We start from the raw sequence: 20278 nt of genomic DNA on the forward strand, positions 1-20278 counted from the left end.
TGAAATTGTTCATGAACAATCAGTACAAGAGAACTAGCTATGTTCAATTAGTGAACAGATTTATTGGAGTCAGTCATAAATTGTTTGATCAGGTCCTAATCTGAATCAGACTAACCTGATTCTTGCGTTGACATGTATTTCTACTACGTTTGCATGCTCTTCATGCAGGTTTTTTTCTACACAGAAAGCATTGGTTTGATAAAACCATCCTCTGAAAATAATGTAAACTTTACTCTGTTTAAGGAGGTAGGAAAAAGCTGTTTGCACTACAAACCAGTGTGTTCATAATTAGGATAATACATTAAAACAATATGGTAAACCATTTTGCAATATCAAGAAGCAAAACAAGTTGTTGTGCAGCTAAAAATAGCTGGATGTGAATGAGACTGGAAGCCAGACAAAAAATGTAAAAATGACCTCGCCAACTCTTACAGGAAGAAAAAGGTGGATAGTCTGGAAAAAATATTTTACTGGCGCTGTTCAAAATTGCGTTGCCAAGGTTGCCAGGTTTTCACAACAAAACCCACTCAATTGCTACTAAATACTAGCCCAAAATGTTCACGTCTTGACCCTTCGCAAACAGCTTGATTAACAGGTGATCTGACCAATCATAACACAGAATCCACTATTATGTCTGATAAACAAATCAGACAGGAGAGTAGATTAACTTCTGTGGACTTCCACTTGAAAAATTGTGTGTATTGACGTATTTCCGCAGTTGAAATAAAATAAGTTCTGATATCCACTCATGTTTATATTGTGTTTTAAGTAAATAAGAAAAAAATTCTGTTTGCGTGTCGATTGATCTAATAAAGCAATACAGGGATCTGAGCCAGAAAATGGTATATATAGTTTGAATTTCTTGGTTTGAATACCAGAAGTAACCTGCTCTGTCTTCTGGCATGTCTGTTGTCGTGTTTCCTCTTTGTTCCGTGATATATTTTTCACCGCGGGGGAACATGATCTGTAGTGTGAGAGTGCCATTGTTTGTCAGACATAGCAGCAATAACTAAAGAGGGCAGGTTTTTGCAAAGGGCGGATTTTTGCAAAAAAATATGTCATGGAATGTATTAGAACGTATTTTATTTCAACCGCAGAAATTCTACTCTCCCGCAGGGTTGCCAGGTTTTCACAACAAAAGGCCCAAATGCTTCTCAAAACTAGCCCAAAACTAGTCCAATCACATCTGTTGGGGTTCCCCTGGTAAATTCGCTGCAAGAGTGATAAAGTAGCCCAGTTGCGTAGGAAAAACGCAGACTTGGCAACACTGCTCTACCATCTGATTTATTTGTCGGACAGAATGGCGGATTCGGCTTTATGATTGGTCAAATCGCCTGTCAATCAAGCTGTTTGCAAAGGGTCAATTAAGCCCTTGCATTAACCGTTTTGCTGTTGTGCAGTGCAGGTTATCATGAAAAATGTCGCTCTGTTCATTACAAATGGTATCATATGGCTTTTGAAAAACTATATCTGTAAGTCTTGTGCACTAAGATTACATATCGCTATTCATTGTCGTTGCATGAAAAATCTTGACCAGCAGGCTACATAGCCTACTTAGAAATTGACTAGTGATTTTTCCATATAAGAAAGATTTGAAACAACATGAAGCTGAGTAATACCGTTTTTTTAATGAACTGTCCCTTTAATAAAGTCATATACAAGCGAATTACTAAATGAAAGAAAGAAGCAACTGGTTTCTGCGTCAGATACAAACAACCAGAAACTTCTTGTCTTCCCTAATGCCCGTTTTCAGCGGTTCTCTCTAACTGAGTAAAGGTAGAACGCAGACAAACCAATGACAGAGGAAGAGAAAACCCCACTGGTTATCCACGCGCGATGCCCACCCCCTGCTTTTACAGAAAGCCAACATTATCCATCTGTCACTTAATACAGACGCTGAGCGCACGTATCGTTTGGCTGATATAGGTGGGCTGACTCGAGAACCGCAGGACTATCTGGATAGCAACTTTACTGGATCGAGTCCATGCGTGTTTTATTGAGGAATATTTCAGCACGTCGTGAGTGGTAAGAAATGCGCGGATCGTCCTCTTGTCAGCGTCCGTTCTCATCTAACTGCTTTCGTCAGGTTTTATCAATGTTGTGATTTTTAGACTAGCGGTACTGGTCTTACTAACTTCTAGGCTGCAAATGCATTTGATACAGCTTTCCTCAGAGCTCGGGCAAGAAGTTGTGTCAGCGGAGGCTGTGACTGTGAGACAAGGGATGCTCTTGACAGATGTGACTGGATTCAGTGTTGTAAACAAGCTAGAGATGCAAACTGTGTAAATTTCTAAATATGTACCAGTAAAATATTTTATTAGTTGTTAGTGTAATTAATTTGCCAGCCTTAAGAGTTAGGCATGGTTCGTTTTATCCGTGCAAAACGAAAATATCCAATGCATTGTTAAACCATGATTTGAAAACATAGGGCTAAATATCATTAATTGCATAATATATCTATAAAAACATCTCAAACCAGACTAAACTGCATTGCTGGTCTGCAAACCTGGTCATGCTGGTCTTTTGAGTCAATTGGTTGAAAAGGGTTTCCAGCACTTTTCTTGATCAGACAAGCAAACCAGCTGAATACCATGGTTCTTGCAAATTACTCAGGAAAGCTATGGGGTAATGCACTATAGACATTTTGATGGTTATTTATTGAGCGATACTGTATTTATGGTTTTTTGGATATTATGGATTGGTTGCTCACATTAGTGTCTTGCCTGTAGCTGTATTGGCCATAGACACACATTAACCTTGAATAGTAGCCTGCTGTGCCTGTAGGCATACAGACACATGGAGTTTAGACACATACGTAATAGTAAATAACGTATCATACCTTGGAATTCTGCATATCTTTCTAGTCTTGTATTAACATATTCATTTATGTTAATAAAAGTAAAAAAAAAAAAAAATGTGATTTAGTTCAGAGTGCTTAAATATCTGGTATAGATGTACCACTGCAGATTGAGACCTTGGCTATAATTAAAACTTTAAGTTTTAAATTGTGGTGAGTTTGAATAGTTGCATGCATAAGTATTCAGATATTAAATGAACTACTCTGACATTTATTAAGTGACATAAAAGAGATCACATTATTTAATCCTTTGGTCATCTTTGAAGACATTAACATGGCTGAAATGAGTTTTTAAAAACAGATTAATATTTCTAGGTCAAGATACCCAGACATTTACATAGGAGAAATGTGAGAGAGAAATAGATATCAATTTTTCTTCCAGTAGCTGACGGCTGATAGTACCCGTGCTTGATTGTGTTGGTCGATGTGGCTGGAGTGATTTCGTCAAATGGCAGAGAAAGCTAATCGTAGCTCTCAGTGTTCACACTGATGGAAATAAATTCTCCCTCTACATTGCCTGTTCCCAATGTGGTAATCAGTTTGTTGAATGAAAAAGCAGAATCATAATAGAGTTTATTGTAAGAGACAACCCTGAAAATCCTGTAAATGCTACGAAAAGAGCTGCAGCCAATGAGGCTTTCAAGATCGCAGTGATTGAAAAGAGAAAGACCATCTTTACAGCAGTCTAGACGCTGAAGTATATGTCAGATTTGATTCATTTTTTATTTCAAGGGCCATCGTAATGTTTTTGACCTCTTTCGGAAATGAAAGAGTAATTATGTTACAAAACAGGAGAGCTGACATAACCAAAGGTTTACAAAAATACAACCAGCTGGTCACATCCAGCTGTAAGTTGAATGATTTCAATATATTGATTGTCACAGATACAAAACACTAGAGCTTGACTGTTTCTTATGCCATTAGCTGTATATAGCCATCATTATATACAGAGCTGCAGCGGTGACTAGTCCCTCTCAGGAGCTAATAAAAAGCGCAGGGAAACCACCTCATTGAATGCTCAATTAGCAGGCCAGCAAGAGCTTTTCATGCAAAGTTCAAGGAACCTGAGGCAAGCAACATGGCTGTTCATTGATAAGAAGTTTGTTGAGTGCCTGATTGCCGTATCTGTGTTTGAAATTCTGAAAACGTCCGAAATAGCCATGCTACATTTTTCTGACGTTAATTTATATTAGCTACAGAAGAGAATATGCACTATGGCATTTCTGCTTCTTACGTCTTCTGAAATCACTAATACCATAGACTGTTTTCATTTAGGGAATAACAGAGAAAATTGTACTTGGGGGCCATCACTGCCAGTTTTGTGGCACCTATGATTGACAGAATGGTTCTTAAGGGCTTCCTCAAAACATGTGGCAACATACATCACAGCTAAGATAGGCACTGCATTATTTACGATGGTATTTTCACCATTTGAAGAAAAAAGTCGCAGATATTTCTAATGCATTTCTAATAGCAATAGAAACAGTGAGAACTGAAAACTGCAGCAACACATTGATTTTGGACCAGGTTTGGGCAATTTTAAATGTTTTTTAGCTGAGCAAAGACCAATCTTGGCGTGTCATCTGTGGCTAAAACTGAGATGCCATAAGTTGTGAGCTGAATTCTGGGCATTCAGAAGTAGTTAAATTCACATTACTGTTTTAAAGCGCATACAAATGGACAGAGATGAATGCTTCCAACTCATTAGTCTTGCGTTGCCAGATCTTTGACAAAAAGGCAAAAAGGCTGGTTCACATCACAGCTTATTCTAGCCAAGAACTGCTTGCATAAACAGGAACATTGTTATTTTAGGATCAATGAGATACTATCATAGTTAGTAGTTAGTTAGATGTTTTCCTTTTTCATTTTTACTTGAGCTAAAGTTGTGTTTTTGTCTATAGTTTTTTATTCATTTTCATTATGAGTTATTTTAGTACATCAAGTTAAATTAAATATAATGATTCAGTTAAAGGCACAGTATGTAATTTTGGCCACTAGAGGGCGCATATTTAAAACAAGCAAAGAAACAAAGGTGTAGTTTGATGATGCCATGATTTAGTGTGGAATCATGGGAGTTGTCATCCCTGCAGTCGATGCAATCCTATGGGACTCAGGCAGAAATTATGTTCATAGGTAAGCTAATGTATTCATGTTTTATTAACGTCATTAGGATGAAGCAGGGTAGGGCTGAAAGCCATTGAATCGGATTGCTAATGAGAGTTTTTTATTGTGTCACAGTCAACCGCTTCTGCTCCTTCCGGTCATTTGTTTGTGGGGTAAAGCAGCGTTTTTTTTTTAAATAGTAGATACATTTGAGTGTGTTGAAAGTTTTGTTATAATGCTTCTCTGTGTGTTCGTCACCTGTCTAATAAAATGCATAGCAAGTCAGGTTGTTTTGGTTTTGTTTTGGATTTGCTTTGCTGTTGTTTTCTTTGTTCCTATAGGTTGCCAGCTAAGAATCAACCTGTTCTTAATTGGAGAACTGGATATTTGAGAGATCCGTCCTTGTTGGGAGGAGGCTGCTTCTTTTGTTGACATCCTCTTGTTGAGCTCCGCTGGACAGTTGGACCTTTTACCGTTATCTTTCTTTAAAGTGCCCCTATTATGGATTTTTGAAAATTACCTTTCATACAGCTCTAAATTAATGAAAACATCCTTCAAAGCTTTAAATCTTAAAGTGCTCTGTGTATAAAGTTATTTTTGATTTAGAGTCATGAAAACAAGTTGTTTTTAAAACAAATCTTAAGCTGTTTGAAGTTGACGTCAACGTTAGTTGAACCCCCCTCCCTCAGACACTGTAGTGGATATGTGGAGAAGACTCTGTGCTCTGCACTGTGAGGGTAAGTCTGTTAGGGTGCAGTTAGGGTAAGTCGAAAAACTCCCAACTCATTTTCTCCTCCAACTTCAAAATCGTCCTACGTTGCTGCAGAAGTACCGACCCAGTGTTTACAAGGTGAACGTGCAAGGAGGGTCAAACACCCTTTACCAAAAAAAGGTAAAACTTATTCCTCGGCTGGGATCATTTAAAGTTCTTTGAAGCTGCACTGAAACTGCATTTTTACCCTTCAATCCTTTGAGCACCACTATATGGGGAAAAATTCTGGAATGTTTTCCTCAAATTCTTTGTGACTGTAGAAAGACATGAACATCTTGGATGACATGGGGGTGAGTAAATTATCAGTAGTTTTTTATTCTGAAAGTGGAGTAATCCTTTAAAAAATTGTTGCTCTCATGTATTCTGTAGTATGCAAAATACATATTTAGTTGTGTGTGTTGTGTTCACTCCGTGCAGCTTGTAGGTCTCTGGCTAACCGGCTAACAGCAATATCCATTTGCTCGCAATTATCTAGAAATGTGTTGTTGAATAGTGAATGTTTGTCGTTGGTATTACTTGATGTTCTAAAGAATAGAGCAGGTGTACAAACTACAGTGCTTTATCAATACGTTTCTGCATTGGGCTTACGCATATACCATGGCTGTTTGGGTGTTTAACGTAATGCTAATGATAATGGGCGGTCGCGATAACCGCAATATTGCAATACCGCGATATTGACGAGCATGACTTCAGAGAAATGCAAGAATCGCCATATTTGTGTTTTTCCTAAGGTTATACCCTTCTCGTTTTACACTTCGTGCATGTGTACTGAATTTTAAATAAGTTTTGATAACGTGTACCATGCTGATTTGTACAGAGGCTCAGTAGATTTGCACTTAACAAGCCTAAACAGACAGCAAATGAGAGAGAGATCGACTGATCGCGTGCGATTTTACTTGCGTCTGTCCTTCAGGCCGAGTCATGTACTGTATATTTGTGAAAATAGGTTGTCGTGTCCAAGGAAAGCGAAATCTCTGTCTTAGAATCGACGCTCTGCTGGTCAACTGAGCCTTTAAAAGTGGCGCTCAAAACTAAAATGATTTTAATCTCTCTGAATGAATCAGCGTTTTTAAACGTGCAGTTGAATGAACGGTCTAAAGACTCAATGCGGTCCCTTGCCACCATTGTTTTTGTGGCGTAACAATGACGTGGGTGGAGCTGGTTGCTGGTCGCCTAGCGCGACGGTAGTGACAGCAGCGGCAATCCACCTGTCACTCAAGTGGCCACGCCCTTAATTATGCAGAACTAGAAGGCTTAATATAATTTAAACGGATGAGTTATACAAAAAATTCACCCCCCTCACAGTTGACATGAAGGGCAAAATTAGCTATAGACCAAAACCACTTTTTGTACCAGGCTGTAAACATTTTTTCTGCTGTAAATTTGGGCATTTTAACATGGGGAGTCTATGGGATTGACTCTTTTGGAGCCAGTCTCTAGCGGCCAGTCGATGAATTGCAGTTGAAGTCACTTCCGTGTTTGTTTCAATGGAGAGAGCGGGAGGTTGCCGCTTGGTAATATCGCATATCGCGCTATTGAGTCACTCAAAATTACCGCAAGGTAAATTCCTTCACCGCGACAGCCCTGGGTAATGATGGGCGTTCCATTTCCGAAATGCGCTGCATGCAGTAGACCAGGGGTGGCGAACGTCGGTCTGGAGAGCCGCAGCCCTGCATTGCTTAGCTTCAACCCTAATAGCATCTGAAAAAGCTAATCAAGGTCTGAAGGGTAACTAAAAGCAACAGGCAGGTGAGTTTTAATTAGGGTTAGAGCTGAACCAGGACCGGAGTTCGCCAGCCCTGCAATAGACCAATCACAACAGACTGGGTCATTGGACCAGTCACCGCAGATTAGCGTCACGCACAAGAGGGGTTTGGACAAATGATTCTTTGAGTGAATCTTTTGGGAGTCGTTGAGCAAAAAAGGTAAAAAAAAAAAAATATTATAAGAGAATGAAAGTGTTTTTTGACCTTAAAGGCATGTCAACCTGTTGTTGGGGACTCCCAAAACCAAAATATGAACCGTTCATAATCCATAATAGGGGCAATTTAAATCTTATTTCTGTTCAGTATTTGTTTATTTGCTATTATTAATCCCTTATCTCTATGTGTAACCCCTGACCAAATAAATGTTTTTGACTTGAACGATAGTTTTGGACTGTTGTTTCCTAGAGTCGAGATGTAACAATTGGGGGCTCGTCCGGGATAAAACGTCTTTGGTGTTTCCATGCTTTCTACAAAATAAAAAATTGCCACTACTTAAAATGGCTTATTTCTATGAATTTAAACATTCTTGGAAATATTTGGGATAATCTAAGTACACAAGTCAACAAAATATATAAAACTATTCTAGGGTTTTTTGGATATTTTAATACAAAATCTTACATATTGTGCCTTTAATGTTGATTTATTTTTTTATTTTTTTTTTTTTAAGTAAGAGAACATTTTTATAGTTTTAGTTTATTATAGTTACATGTGATCCTGAACCACAAAACCACTCTTTAGCAGTACAGGTATATTTGTAGCAATAGCCAAAAATACATTGTATCCGTCAAAATTATCGATTTTTGTTTTATGCCAAAAATCATTAGGGTATTAAGTAAAGATCACGTAGCATGAAAATATTTTGTAAATTTCCTACCATAAATATATCAAAACTTAATTTTTGATTAGTAATATGCATTGCAAAGAAAGTCATTTGTACAACTTTAAAGATGATTTTCTCAGTATTTAGATTTTTTTGCACCATCAGATTCCAGATTTTCAAATAGTTATATCCTGTTTTTTACAGTCTTTGGTTATATCTTATAAAGGTAAATCATACAATACATCAATGGAAAGCTTATTTATTCAGCTTTCAGATGATGTATATATCTCAATTGACCCTTATGACTGGTTTTGTGGTCCAGGGTCACATATAATAACCCTGGAGAGGATCAAACTACCTGATCAACATGTAAATCAACATGTAAAGCACCAAGAATTTGAATTATTAAAAACTATTTAAAACTATGAATGATGGTTATGAAAGGTGCTTGTTGTATCAGGTTGGTACCTGTAGACACAAATTTGTTCCCTGGTGAACTAATAAATCAGATTAAAGCTTGACAGATCGAGAGAGAGCTGCATGCATTAGGTATCCGGCCAGCGAATGGACTGCTCTGTGGGTGTTGAGTCCAGGTGCAGAAATGGCCACTTTGTTATTGTGGTTTAGGTTACGATTTTGCAATTATTTAAATATGGAAATACTATGGTAATAGGGCCAAGCAGCCTATTCTGTGATTGTGAGAATGATTAAATGTGAAAAATATGTAATACAGTCCCACAAAGCACACTGTTTTCAATTTTAAAACAAATCTTGAAATGCAAGTCAAAAAATAAAAAACAACTGACAAAGAAAAAGTGTAATCCTTCCTAGGTTTCTTTAGTAAATAAGTGTCCATGCTTGCCTTACTGACAGAGTGAAGAATGTGATGGTGACGGAGCATTATGGAGTGCTCGTGGAAGACTCTGCTGCTGCTCGTCTGCACGTCTTTGGGAGTGCAGTACACTGCTATCCGCTCCCTCCGCGACTCCTTCAGTGGCCCATGCCAAGACTCCGCCCACTGCCAAGGACGCCAGGGTAAAGGTGAGTCGCTGTCCTGTAACACAAAGCATTAGATTTTCGCTATGACATTTAAAATTGTATGAGAATCAGTGCTGTCACTGGAAGAAAGGAAATGAAACTTGGATGTGGAAATGTGTGGTTTTATTCAAATTGTATCAGATTTACAATACCCCACTGATGGATTGTATTCACATCTGTTCTGATTAACAAATCAAAAGGTTTTCATCTATCTGCATCTGAGTTATGTGAATTATGCCTGTACAGATTCATGTTCCCATCATGCAATATATTTATTAAAGCTGGGATGAAACTGTTGAAATGACAGATCTTTGCTAGAGAAGTATGTTGCTTCAGATTGAGTTTAAAAGTACAAGGTCAAAAAAAACAAAAAAACAAAAACATGCATAGATGAAATCAATAACATGCATTTTAAAATAGATAGGGTGAATTTTCATTTCAAGCTGAAATATATTGGATAAAATAAACCTAGCAGTGATTCAGTAAAATCTAATTAAATGACTTCTAATGCACACACACAAATCCTCAAGAAATATTCCAGACATTTTATAATTTAATTAAACTCTAATTAAAATATTTCTTAGGATAATTTGTTTTTATTCTTCAGAAAAATCCTTCAGGTCGCACAAATTCTTTGTTTTTTCAGCATTTTTGTGTATTTGAACCCTTTCCAGTAATGACTGTATGATTTTTAGATCCATCTTTTCACACTGAGGACAACTGAGAGACTCATATGTAACTATTGCAGTAGGTTCAAACACTCAATGATGATCAGGGTAAATTTAACTGGTTTTATCTTCTGGGAAATGTGTAAGTATGTTCTGTATCTTCTGAAGGGCAGTACTAAATGAAAAAAATATGATATTTAGGCAAAATAAGAAAAATGTACACATCTTCATTCTGTTCAAAAGTTTTACCCCCTGGCTCTTTATGAATCGAGATTAATAATTAATGATTTAACTTATTTTGTCTTCTGGGAAATATGTAAGTGTCTTCTGTAGTTTCTGAAGGGCAGTACTAAATTTAAAAAATATATGATCTTCATTCTGTTCAAAAGTTTTCACCCCCTGGCTCTTAATGAATCGGTTTTCCTTCTGAAGCATTGGTGAGTGTTTGAACCTTCTGTAATAGTTGCATATGAGTCACTCAGTTGCCCTCAGTGTGAAAAGATGGATCTCAAAATCATACAGTCACTGTTGGAAAGGGTTCAAATACACAAAAATAATTTTTGTCAAATACACAAAAATTAACTGTTCAGGGCAAACAAGGAGCTCATGAACAACTATCACTAAAAAAACACACAGCTGTGGATCATTCAGGAACAACACAGTATTAAGAATCAAGTGTATGTAAACTTTTGAACAGGGTCATTTTTATAAATTCAACTATTATTTTCTCCTGTGGACTATATGTAAACATCTTTTATGTGAAATATATTATTCAAATCAGTACTAAATAAAAAAAACACATAAATTTTGTAATGATTCCTCTTATTTTGGTAAAATAACTAACATTTAGCAGATTCTGCAAGGTTTATGTAAACTTCAGACCTCAATTGTATATCTCAAAAACATTGAGATACAGAGCTCAAAAACCCATCTATTCATGTGTACTCAATTTCATCTGCATTCAGGTCCAAGTGCCAGGATGCATTTTTAGACAGTTTAAGCCCTCCATTAAATTATAGTTTGCACAGAGACTTAAATTCAATTATAATTCATGTTTGGTTATGGATGTAGCTATAGCTGGTTTGACAAGATCATCCTAAAGGATTTGAATGACATTCTTTCTGTAGGCTTATCTCTCTCAGGTCATCACTTCTGTAATGAGTAAGTTTGTAAGAAAAGACATTAGCAGGGAAATGTTAGAAATGCAACCTGGAAATTCCCCCCTCATTCGCTGTAAGGAGCGAGAGATGGAATATCAATAATTAATTCTACAATTATCTCATCATTAATCTGCCGTAATATGTCCTCACGGACCAGCTGTTTGCACTTCCAGCAAGCGTCGACTTGCACAACCTAATGTGCCACGCGCAATCAGTCTCTCATCAGCCGTAATTACAAGCGTTATCAGTCTCTCCCACCCTCCTGCTATATATAGTAATTGTTCATTTTGAGCAAAAGTCACATAATCTTTCTTTGCATGTGAAGAAAAGCAGTCATTGTTCATATTTCAATTTTAGACGCTTTTTCAAATATTGCTTGAAAATGGTGAAATGATTACCACCACAGAAGGAGGCAATCCAAGTCTTCAAAACAACATTATTACTGCTCTACGTTTCCTCTCTGTGGGCAGAATAGGTTTTTGAATTCCACTGGACTTTATTAAAGTTTTTGTGAAGATTATATTACAGTGTTTTTTCTCTAAATTAAAGCTCCAGGTATTTCCTTACCCAAATAACTGATTGATTAAAGATGAAGCTGAACTAATTAGGTCTTTTGTGGCCATATAATGTCCTCTTGAGGTTTCAGAGCAGCGTATTATCTCACTTTCTCTTCTTCTCTTCCCTAGAGCAGAGATGGAAATCTCTTTGCGATGACAGCCATGGCGTCCCTGATGAGACCGCTGCTAGAAAGCACATCCTTCTGTTTGCACAAACCCGCAGTGGCTCCTCATTTACCGGACAACTTTTCAATCAACATCCTGGCATGTTTTATCTTTTCGAGCCCCTTTTCCATGTGCAACAGGCCTTTACCAATTCTAGCAGCCGTCTGCAAAGAGCTTTGGATGGCAGAGCTCTTCTGGGAGCTTACCGAGACCTCCTTCTCAATCTCTACAACTGTGACTTCAGCTTCCTAGAAAGCTACATTCGCCCCGAACCACAGGATCACATGACCGGGGCCTTTTTCCGCCGCAGCTCCAGTCACGCCCTGTGCACGCCGCCTGTCTGCCAGGAAGGTGGTGAGGAGATTCTAGCCGGGCAACCGGATGAAGTCTGGTGCCCGAAAAAGTGCCAGGCTTTGAACCTCACGCTAGCCTCTCAGGCGTGCCAAGCACGAAGCCACATTGCCATAAAAACGGTCCGTATCCCAGAAATAGGCGACCTCCGTACGCTTTCAGAAGACCCTCGTTTAGATTTGCGAATCGTCCATTTGGTAAGAGACCCCCGAGCCATTCTCGCCTCCCGCATGACTGCTTTTGCTGGTAAATTCAGGGCTTGGAAGATCTGGAACGCCACCGGCCGCCAACCACGCTACGTGGACCTCACTCAGATAACGAGAACATGCAGAGACATCAAGTATTCTGTGGAAACCAGCCTGCAGAAACCCACATGGCTGAGAGGGCGATATCTTTTGGTGCGCTATGAAGACTTGGCCTTGAATCCTGAGGAAAAGGCCAAGGAGATATACAGATTTCTGGGCCTGGACCTGGATCAAAGAGTCCTTGCGTGGATTGCTCATAACACCAATGGCACTGGTGCATCTTCTTCAGAGTGGAACTATAAGTACTCCACTACAAGAGACTCGAAAGCCACAGCTCAGAGTTGGAGAATACATCTGAATTTTGATATTGTTAAGACAGTTCAATCTCTTTGTAATAGAACTCTTGCTCTCCTAGGCTACAAGCTTGTCCGGTCTGTAGATGAACTGAGGAATATAACAAAAAGTTTAATGGAGCCAAGGACGTAGTAAAGCTCATTTTTAAGTGAACTACTTAAAGTGACTTATATTGCTTTGAGTGTATGCACTGAATCAAACAGGACTCAGCAAAGTACATTGGTTTTTCAGTTTGTTTTGACAATTTGCATACTAATTGTCCATGCTGTGTAAATGCAACATTTTAGATCCTATTTGGTGAAAACTTAGCTCATGAATAATAATCAGATCATGAATATGATGCTTGGTACTTTTTCTTAAAGGTGTAGTTTACACAAAAATATAAATTCTGTCATTAATTACTCAACCTCATGTCGTTCCAAACCTGTAAGACCTTCGTTTATCTTCTGAACATGAATTAAAGGATTAGCTCACTTCCAGAACAAAAAATTATTGATAATGTACTCACCCCCTTGTCATCCAAGATGTTCATGTCTTTCTTTTTTTAGTCGTAAAGAAATTATGTTTTTTGAGGAAAACAGTTCAGGAATTTTCTCCATATAATGAACTTCTATGGTGCCTCGAGTTTTAACTTCCAAAATGCAGCTTCAAAGGGCGATCTCAGCCAAGGAAGAAGGATCATATCTAGCGAAACAATATGTACTTTTTTTGAATAAATAAATATTTATAGACTTTTTAACTGCAAATGCTCATCTTGTCTAGCTGAAAATGAAAATGAGATGGGAGTTTTTCCGACATACCTTAACTGTCTTGAACTATATCCAGTTCAAGACAGTTAAGGTATGTCGGAAAAACTCCCATCTCATTTTCATTTTCAGCTAGACAAGATGAGCATAGGCCTATTGAGAAAATGTAAATGTTTTCCTCAAAAAACAATTTCTTTAGGACAGAAGAAAGAAAGACATGAACATCTTGGATGACAAGGGGGTGAGTACATTATCTGTAAATTTGTGAACTAATCCTTAAAGTTATTTTTGATAAAATCCGAAAGCTTTCTGACCCCGCATAGACAGCAACACAACTGACAAGTTCAAGGCCCAGAAAGGTAGTAAGGACATTGTTAAAATAGTCCATGTGACATCAGTGGTTCAACCTTAATTTTATGAAGTACCAAAAACACTCTTTGTGCACAAAGAAAACAAAAATAATGAGTTTATTCAAGAATTGTTTTCAAGCAGAGGAATGCACATGTATGCGTCATAGTACTCTCATGAATGGAGGCGAAGAACTTTTTACTAAAGTTATTATTTTTGTTTTCTTCGCATACAAAATGTATTCTCGTAGCTTCATAACATTACGGTTGAACCACTGATGTCACATGGACTTCATTTGTGTTCTGAAGAAGAACAATTGACTTACAAGTTTGGAATGACATGAGTGTGAGTAATTAATGACAGAATTTTCATTTATTTTTGGATGAACTATCCCTTTAATTATGTAAGGTTCTTAATATCCATGAGCCAGGCCTTTAGAATAGCATGATGCTAAATAAGCACCCATGCCCAACAGTTTCAGCCTGTAAATGCGCATTAATGCGACCAAAGAACCAAAAGCACAGCAGGCTTGCCAGTGATGAACATGCCAAAGCTGGTCAAATGATCAAATAAATAACATGTATTGTCTGGACGAGCCCTTAAATGGCCTTAAGTATGAATGTTGATAAGCGAATATGTCCTTACAACCCCATAAACAGCCAAACAAAGATCTAAAATGACTGAAATGTCACTCACTGCTATTGAAAAGCCCTCTTCAATGTTGTCTTAAAAGCAAAGTCCCTAATGAAACGAAGTCAGCACAGAAGGTCATGTTGAGTTTTAAATCACTGACAGACAGTTCAATGTGTTTCCATCCACTGAAGTCCTCTAATTTTTATTTTTTATTTTTTGCAAACTCTAACTTAAAAAATGATCTCCCTCCGATGGCTTTGTGAGTCAGAGTCAGTGATTATTTCTAAGAGCGGTGTCAACATTGAGAAAAGCACTTTGGAGCTATGCAGCCACTTTGCAATTTGTGGATAACAGATATGAAACTATACAAATCAAAATCCTCTTTTAATTAATATGCTATCTCTTGTTCACAGGGCCCCCTTGAGGCTGAGCCCTTGGCTGCAGCCCATGTGATCCCTTGGGTTACTGTGGCCCTGCTAATTACTGTTTTAGTTCATATCACGGATTAAATTACTAAACCCATGAACACATCACATTTTGGAGCTCAAATATCTGCCAGTATGTAATGAAAATGTCATTTCATTGCATACATGTGTTGCATTGTGTACATGTGTTGCATACATGTCTCTGCATAGAAATGCAGTATTGAATTGTGTCAGTCTTTAGTCTTAAATACTTGGATTTTAGGTTGTCTTGTTAAATTTGTGTTGTTGTACATGCCTTTCTGTCAGCTACTTTAAGGAATTTATTACTTCTATGGGAAACATGCCCTTAAATGCTAACACTTTTACATATTGGAAATATGCTGTATAAACAACTGTTCCTCATCTCAGGTATACAATGATTAAATGCAATTTTCAGCCGCACTGCCGATTAATAAATATGCAGAGAAAAGAGGAAAACTATATGGGTGAATATATTATTCCTCTTCACACTGTTTTGGATTTTTTTTTGGTTCACATTTATATTATGTGTTTGTTTCATTCAATTATTTATTAATGGAAAATTATTTATTTATGGAAAAAGGTGTAGAATTATGCGAGACACTGTTCAACTGTTTTGTAGAAGTATTAATGATAGGTTCTGAGTGCTTATTTGTTTATATGAAAGCTTTCTATGTTACACATGAACACGTTGACCCGTGTTATTAATATTTAGGCAGGACTGGTGACAAATAGAAATTAATCTGAAGCACTAGTTTTGATGTAGGTGTTTGTTGCTGCTGTATGGCCTGCTGTTCTCATCAGTTTTCCACTTTCTTTCAATACTTGACATTGGTGGTGTTCTGCTGAGGCTGGAGCATTTGGTGAAGTGCTGATCATCTTCTCAACGTCAGCAGTCCAGCTTTAGCTTGAAAATCGAAAAAGTGATTATCAAGGGACATGGCCATAATTCAGACTCTCCTTTTTGTAAGTTCCTTTTGTTTCCAAAGACAAGGACGCCTGACATTAACATATTAATGGATAATAAGCATTAGATTGATGAATACAGAGTAGCTGTTTCCTCACGTAGATACACAATCATCAAAAAGATATTATTAATTTTTGGAAAGATATATGGTGAAATCAGTGGCGTTTAATATAATTTTGAGCATACAACATAATAGGAGATTTGCGCAAGGAAGAATTAGTGAATCGTTCATTTACATGCAACTGTTCAAATGAACTGATTCATTACACTGAATCAGATTTCCTAGTGCTCAGTACGACTGAAAACCCAGCACAGCTCAGGTGAGTTTAGTTTTACAACATTATACTGCGAATATAGGAGCTTTTGTGCAGTGAAGAGTCAGTGAATCGTTCATTTACGCAAAACTGTTCAAATTAACTGTTTCATTAAAATGAATCGGACATCCTAGCGCTGAGTACGACTCAAAACGCAGCATAGCTCAGGTGAGTTTAGTTTTACAACATTATACTGCGAATTTAGGAGATTTTGCACAAGAAAGAATCAGTGAATCGTTTATGTACGCAACGTCGGACTGGTCGGACCTCCTAGCGATGAGTATTTGGCTCTGCAGTGAGCAGTATTGTAATAATTTACTCACCCCCTTGTCATCCACAATGTTCATGTCTTTCTTTCTTCAGTCGTAAAGAAATTATGTTTTTTTGAGGGAAACATTTCAGCATTTTTCTCCATGGTGCCCCGATTTTGAACTTCCAAAATGCAGTTTAAATGCGGCTTCAAACGATCCCAAATGCGGTTGTAAACGATCCCAGCCGAGGAAGAAGGGTCTTATCTAGCATAACGATTGGTTATTTTAATAAAAATAATACAATTTATATACTTTTTAATGTCAAGCGCTCATTTTGTCTTACTCTCCCTAGCTCATGACAGTTAGGGTATGTCGGAAAACTCCGACCATGTTTTCTCCCTCAACTTCAAAATCGTCCTATATCGCTGTTTTACCTTTTTTGTTAAGGGTGTTTGATCTATGCATGTTCACTTTGCAAAGTCTGGGTCAATACTTCTGCAGTGATGTAGGATGATTTTGAAATGACTTTTGAAGTTGAGGGAGAAAATACGATCAGAGTTTTTCGACATACCCTAACTGTCTTGAGTCAGAAATTGAAATTGTATTTTTTTTAAATGAAAAAAAACGATCGTTTCGCTAGATAAGACCCTTCCTCCTCGGCTGGGATCGTTAACAACCACATTTGGGATGGTTTGAAGCCACATTTAAACTGCATTTTGGAAGTTCAAAATCGGGGCACCATAGAAGTCCATTATATGGAGAAAAATGTAGAAATGTTTTCCTCAAACAACATCATTTCTTTACGACTGAAGAAAAAAAGACATAAACATCTCGGATGACAAGGGGGTGAGTACATTATATGTGAATCTTTGTTTTGGAAGTGGACTTCTCCTTTAAGTTTACAACATTATACTGCGAATGTGGGAGATTTTGAGCAAAGGGAGAATTAGTGAATGGTTCCTTAACACGCAATTGTGAAAATGATTTCATTAAAATAAATTGGACTTCCTAGCGCCGAACACAACTGAAAAGGCAGCACAAGTCAGGTGAGTTTAGTTTATTAATACCTCAGCTCGCTCGGTTCTAACACTTTGGCACCCAAAGGACAATGTGACGATTTGTGAGACTACAAATGAGCTGCTTTTCAGATTCAGTGTTTTGAATGGAGAGAACCAGCGTCACGCTGCTCAACAAAGCAGTTAATTAGCTATCAGTTGCTAATTTTAGCTGGTTACTCCCTTGCCTTGTAGTCTACTTATAAAAGTGGCAGGAAAAAATATTAGATTTTCTCATTTCATGACAGTGCAATATTATTGCTTCCAGTTTTGGATAAAGAAAAAAACAAGTCTGGCTCAAGAGAGGCATTATGAGTAAATGGCTGCAAAAACACCTTACCACACGGATACTGCGAGATGAGTCACTATCTTCTAAAGAAAGCCCAAGTAAATGTAACCACTAGGTTCTATGCCAGGACATACTTTCTACCCAGAATCCAAGGGGTTAAAAGCACCCTGAGGGAGTAATCCTCCCTCATTTACAATCACTCTCTGCCCTGCAGCTGCTGACTGCAGGGTTATTTCTCAGAGGCCCTGAGAATATATCCATAGAAGAAACTCAATAGAAACGGGATTTAAGATGGAGGGAGAAGAGAAGCCATCTCTCTTTGAACTTAATCTGCAAAGGCAACACAAACCGGCAATAAAGCAGAGTTTATGACACCCTCTGAGAACTGTTTCATTGGCTTTTCCATCGCACCCTGACATACAAAGACACCAGCCGCCTGAGTCAGCCTCACAGTTAATCGCCCATCTCTTCACAGCCAATATCAGCCCCCTCTGTCCCTCTTAACCCCGCTGACAAATTTAGACCTCCGAGGACGGCGGTAACCGATGTTCAGAACGAATCCACAATGTGTGGGGGTGTACAGTGTGCTTTTGTACATGTGAGTAATGTATTAGCATGAAGAGATGGAAGTGAAGTGGCCACAGGTCAAGAGTCTAGCATATGCTCAGTTGCCAAGAGAGAAACAAAAGAGGAAAGAATCAACCTGCTCTCTACGAATGACCCCTTTTTTCTTAGAAAACAGTCACATAAAGGTCAGGCACAGACTTGTGGGAAAAGAAAAATTAGTCTGCTGTAGAATGAACATACACTCTAAAAAAATTCTGGGTTATTTTTTTTAAACCCAAATGCTGGGTTCAGCCCATTGGATCATTTCATTGGGTTATTTTTAATATTTTTTACCCAGGTGCTGGGTAGTTTTTCTGTAACTAAGTTGCTGGGTCATTTTTAACACTGGGTTATTTTTTTCTACCCAACGGCTGGGTTAAGCCTGTCTCTGATGAAACAACCCAGCTGCTGAGTTACAGTCAGTCAGAGAGTATGAGGAGACAAGAGAGACCGGTTCTTAGTGGTGCCGATTTGCACTTCAGCGAAATAAAGGTTTGTATACATTTTATTTCTTTTATAAAGTCATTAATATGCTGTAAATTGTGTTATTTTATGCAACGCAACACAAGGACGAGACGCCAGCTGCGTCAAAATAAATGGATTTTATTCGTTATAGTACTGAGTTTAATCTTAAAATATGTTCTCTAATGTCAGTACTGTTTGTTTATGGGCAGTTTTTGGAGTCAGTCATGGAATCTTTCAGCTACGAGTGAAACACGAGGCCACGGTCTGAGGTTCGCAGTTAACCTGGCGAACATCGGCCCTTCACCGGCTCAGATTATGGCAAAACACACCGGCATGAGAATTAGCGCTGTTTCGGTAAAAAGTGATTACAGAAAACGGTTGAATACACTAAAATTAAAATTCTACTTTTAAATGTTACATTTTTTATGTCTAAAATGTTTGTTAAACGAGTTTAAATGTATATAATAATGTAAGCTATGCTGTATTCGGCCAAATAAATTAAATTTGTCTTGTATTTTGTCCATGTGTTCTTGCGTAATAATAAATGTTCATCTTTTGATTATTGCTGTTGTTTTCCAGTTCCAGTCCATTTTAAACCAGCAATATAATAATTTTTAAACAATAGTTGACTTAAATAAAGTAACGCAGCATGTTTAGTAAAAACATTTAACCCAACCAGCTGAGTCAAAATCAAATTGTGTCTGTCCAATATTTACCCACACTGTAATAATTTATAATAATTAATAAATTAATAATGTAATAATTTGTAACCTGGCTGCCTAAAAATTGTAAGTTCAGTCAACTCAAAAAAAGGTTATTCAACTTGAAATGTTAAATTATCCTAAGTGACAACTTAGATATTTGAGTTGAATCAACTTAAAATTTTAAGGCAGCTGGGTTACTTACCCATCTTTTAAGTTTAGCAAACACAACTAACTTCAAGTTGAATAAACTTATTTTGACTGAACTTAAAATTTTAAGGCAGCAGGGTAACAAATTATTTTAAGCTGACTCAACAAATTGTGTTTTTTATTTTTTACAGGGCAGCGCTGGGTTGCCAAATAACCCAAGTTGGGTTGTTTTTAACACAGCGTTTTTTAGAGTGTGAGAACTGAATGTAGAAAATATTATGGAGATAAGTATTGTTTATTTATACAGCTCTTCTGTCAATACTTAAAATACAAAGTTACTATATTTACGTGTGTGCTGTAGTCTCTCAAATCAAATATTAATCCTCATTTCAAATCATTTTTTGCTTTTACGCCAAAGGCATCTGTTAGAAAAGGCAGTTTTCCAGGCACATCG

The 20278-nt window shown here is 37.6% G+C and overlaps 1 protein-coding gene across 2 annotated transcripts; it reads left to right on the plus strand.

Annotated features, from left to right (window-relative positions):
- The first annotated feature begins 1867 nt into the window (after positions 1–1867).
- On the plus strand, positions 1868–13613 carry si:ch73-62b13.1 (Carbohydrate sulfotransferase 1-like). Of its 2 annotated transcripts, none has more exons than XM_051134456.1 (3): positions 1868–2025; positions 9192–9359; positions 11871–13613. In XM_051134456.1, the coding sequence occupies exons 2-3, from the start codon at positions 9221–9223 to the stop codon at positions 12986–12988; spliced, it is 1257 nt and encodes a 418-aa protein (XP_050990413.1). In that variant the 5' UTR covers positions 1868–2025; positions 9192–9220; the 3' UTR covers positions 12989–13613. The 2 variants fall into 2 exon arrangements, with proteins under 2 accessions (XP_050990413.1, XP_050990414.1); XM_051134457.1 differs by lacking the exon at positions 1868–2025 and adding an exon at positions 4658–6022.
- The last annotated feature ends 6665 nt before the right edge of the window (positions 13614–20278 follow it).

The sequence above is a fragment of the Labeo rohita genome, chromosome 18, assembly GCF_022985175.1.
Source record: "Labeo rohita strain BAU-BD-2019 chromosome 18, IGBB_LRoh.1.0, whole genome shotgun sequence".
Classification (NCBI taxonomy): Eukaryota; Metazoa; Chordata; class Actinopteri; order Cypriniformes; family Cyprinidae; genus Labeo; species Labeo rohita.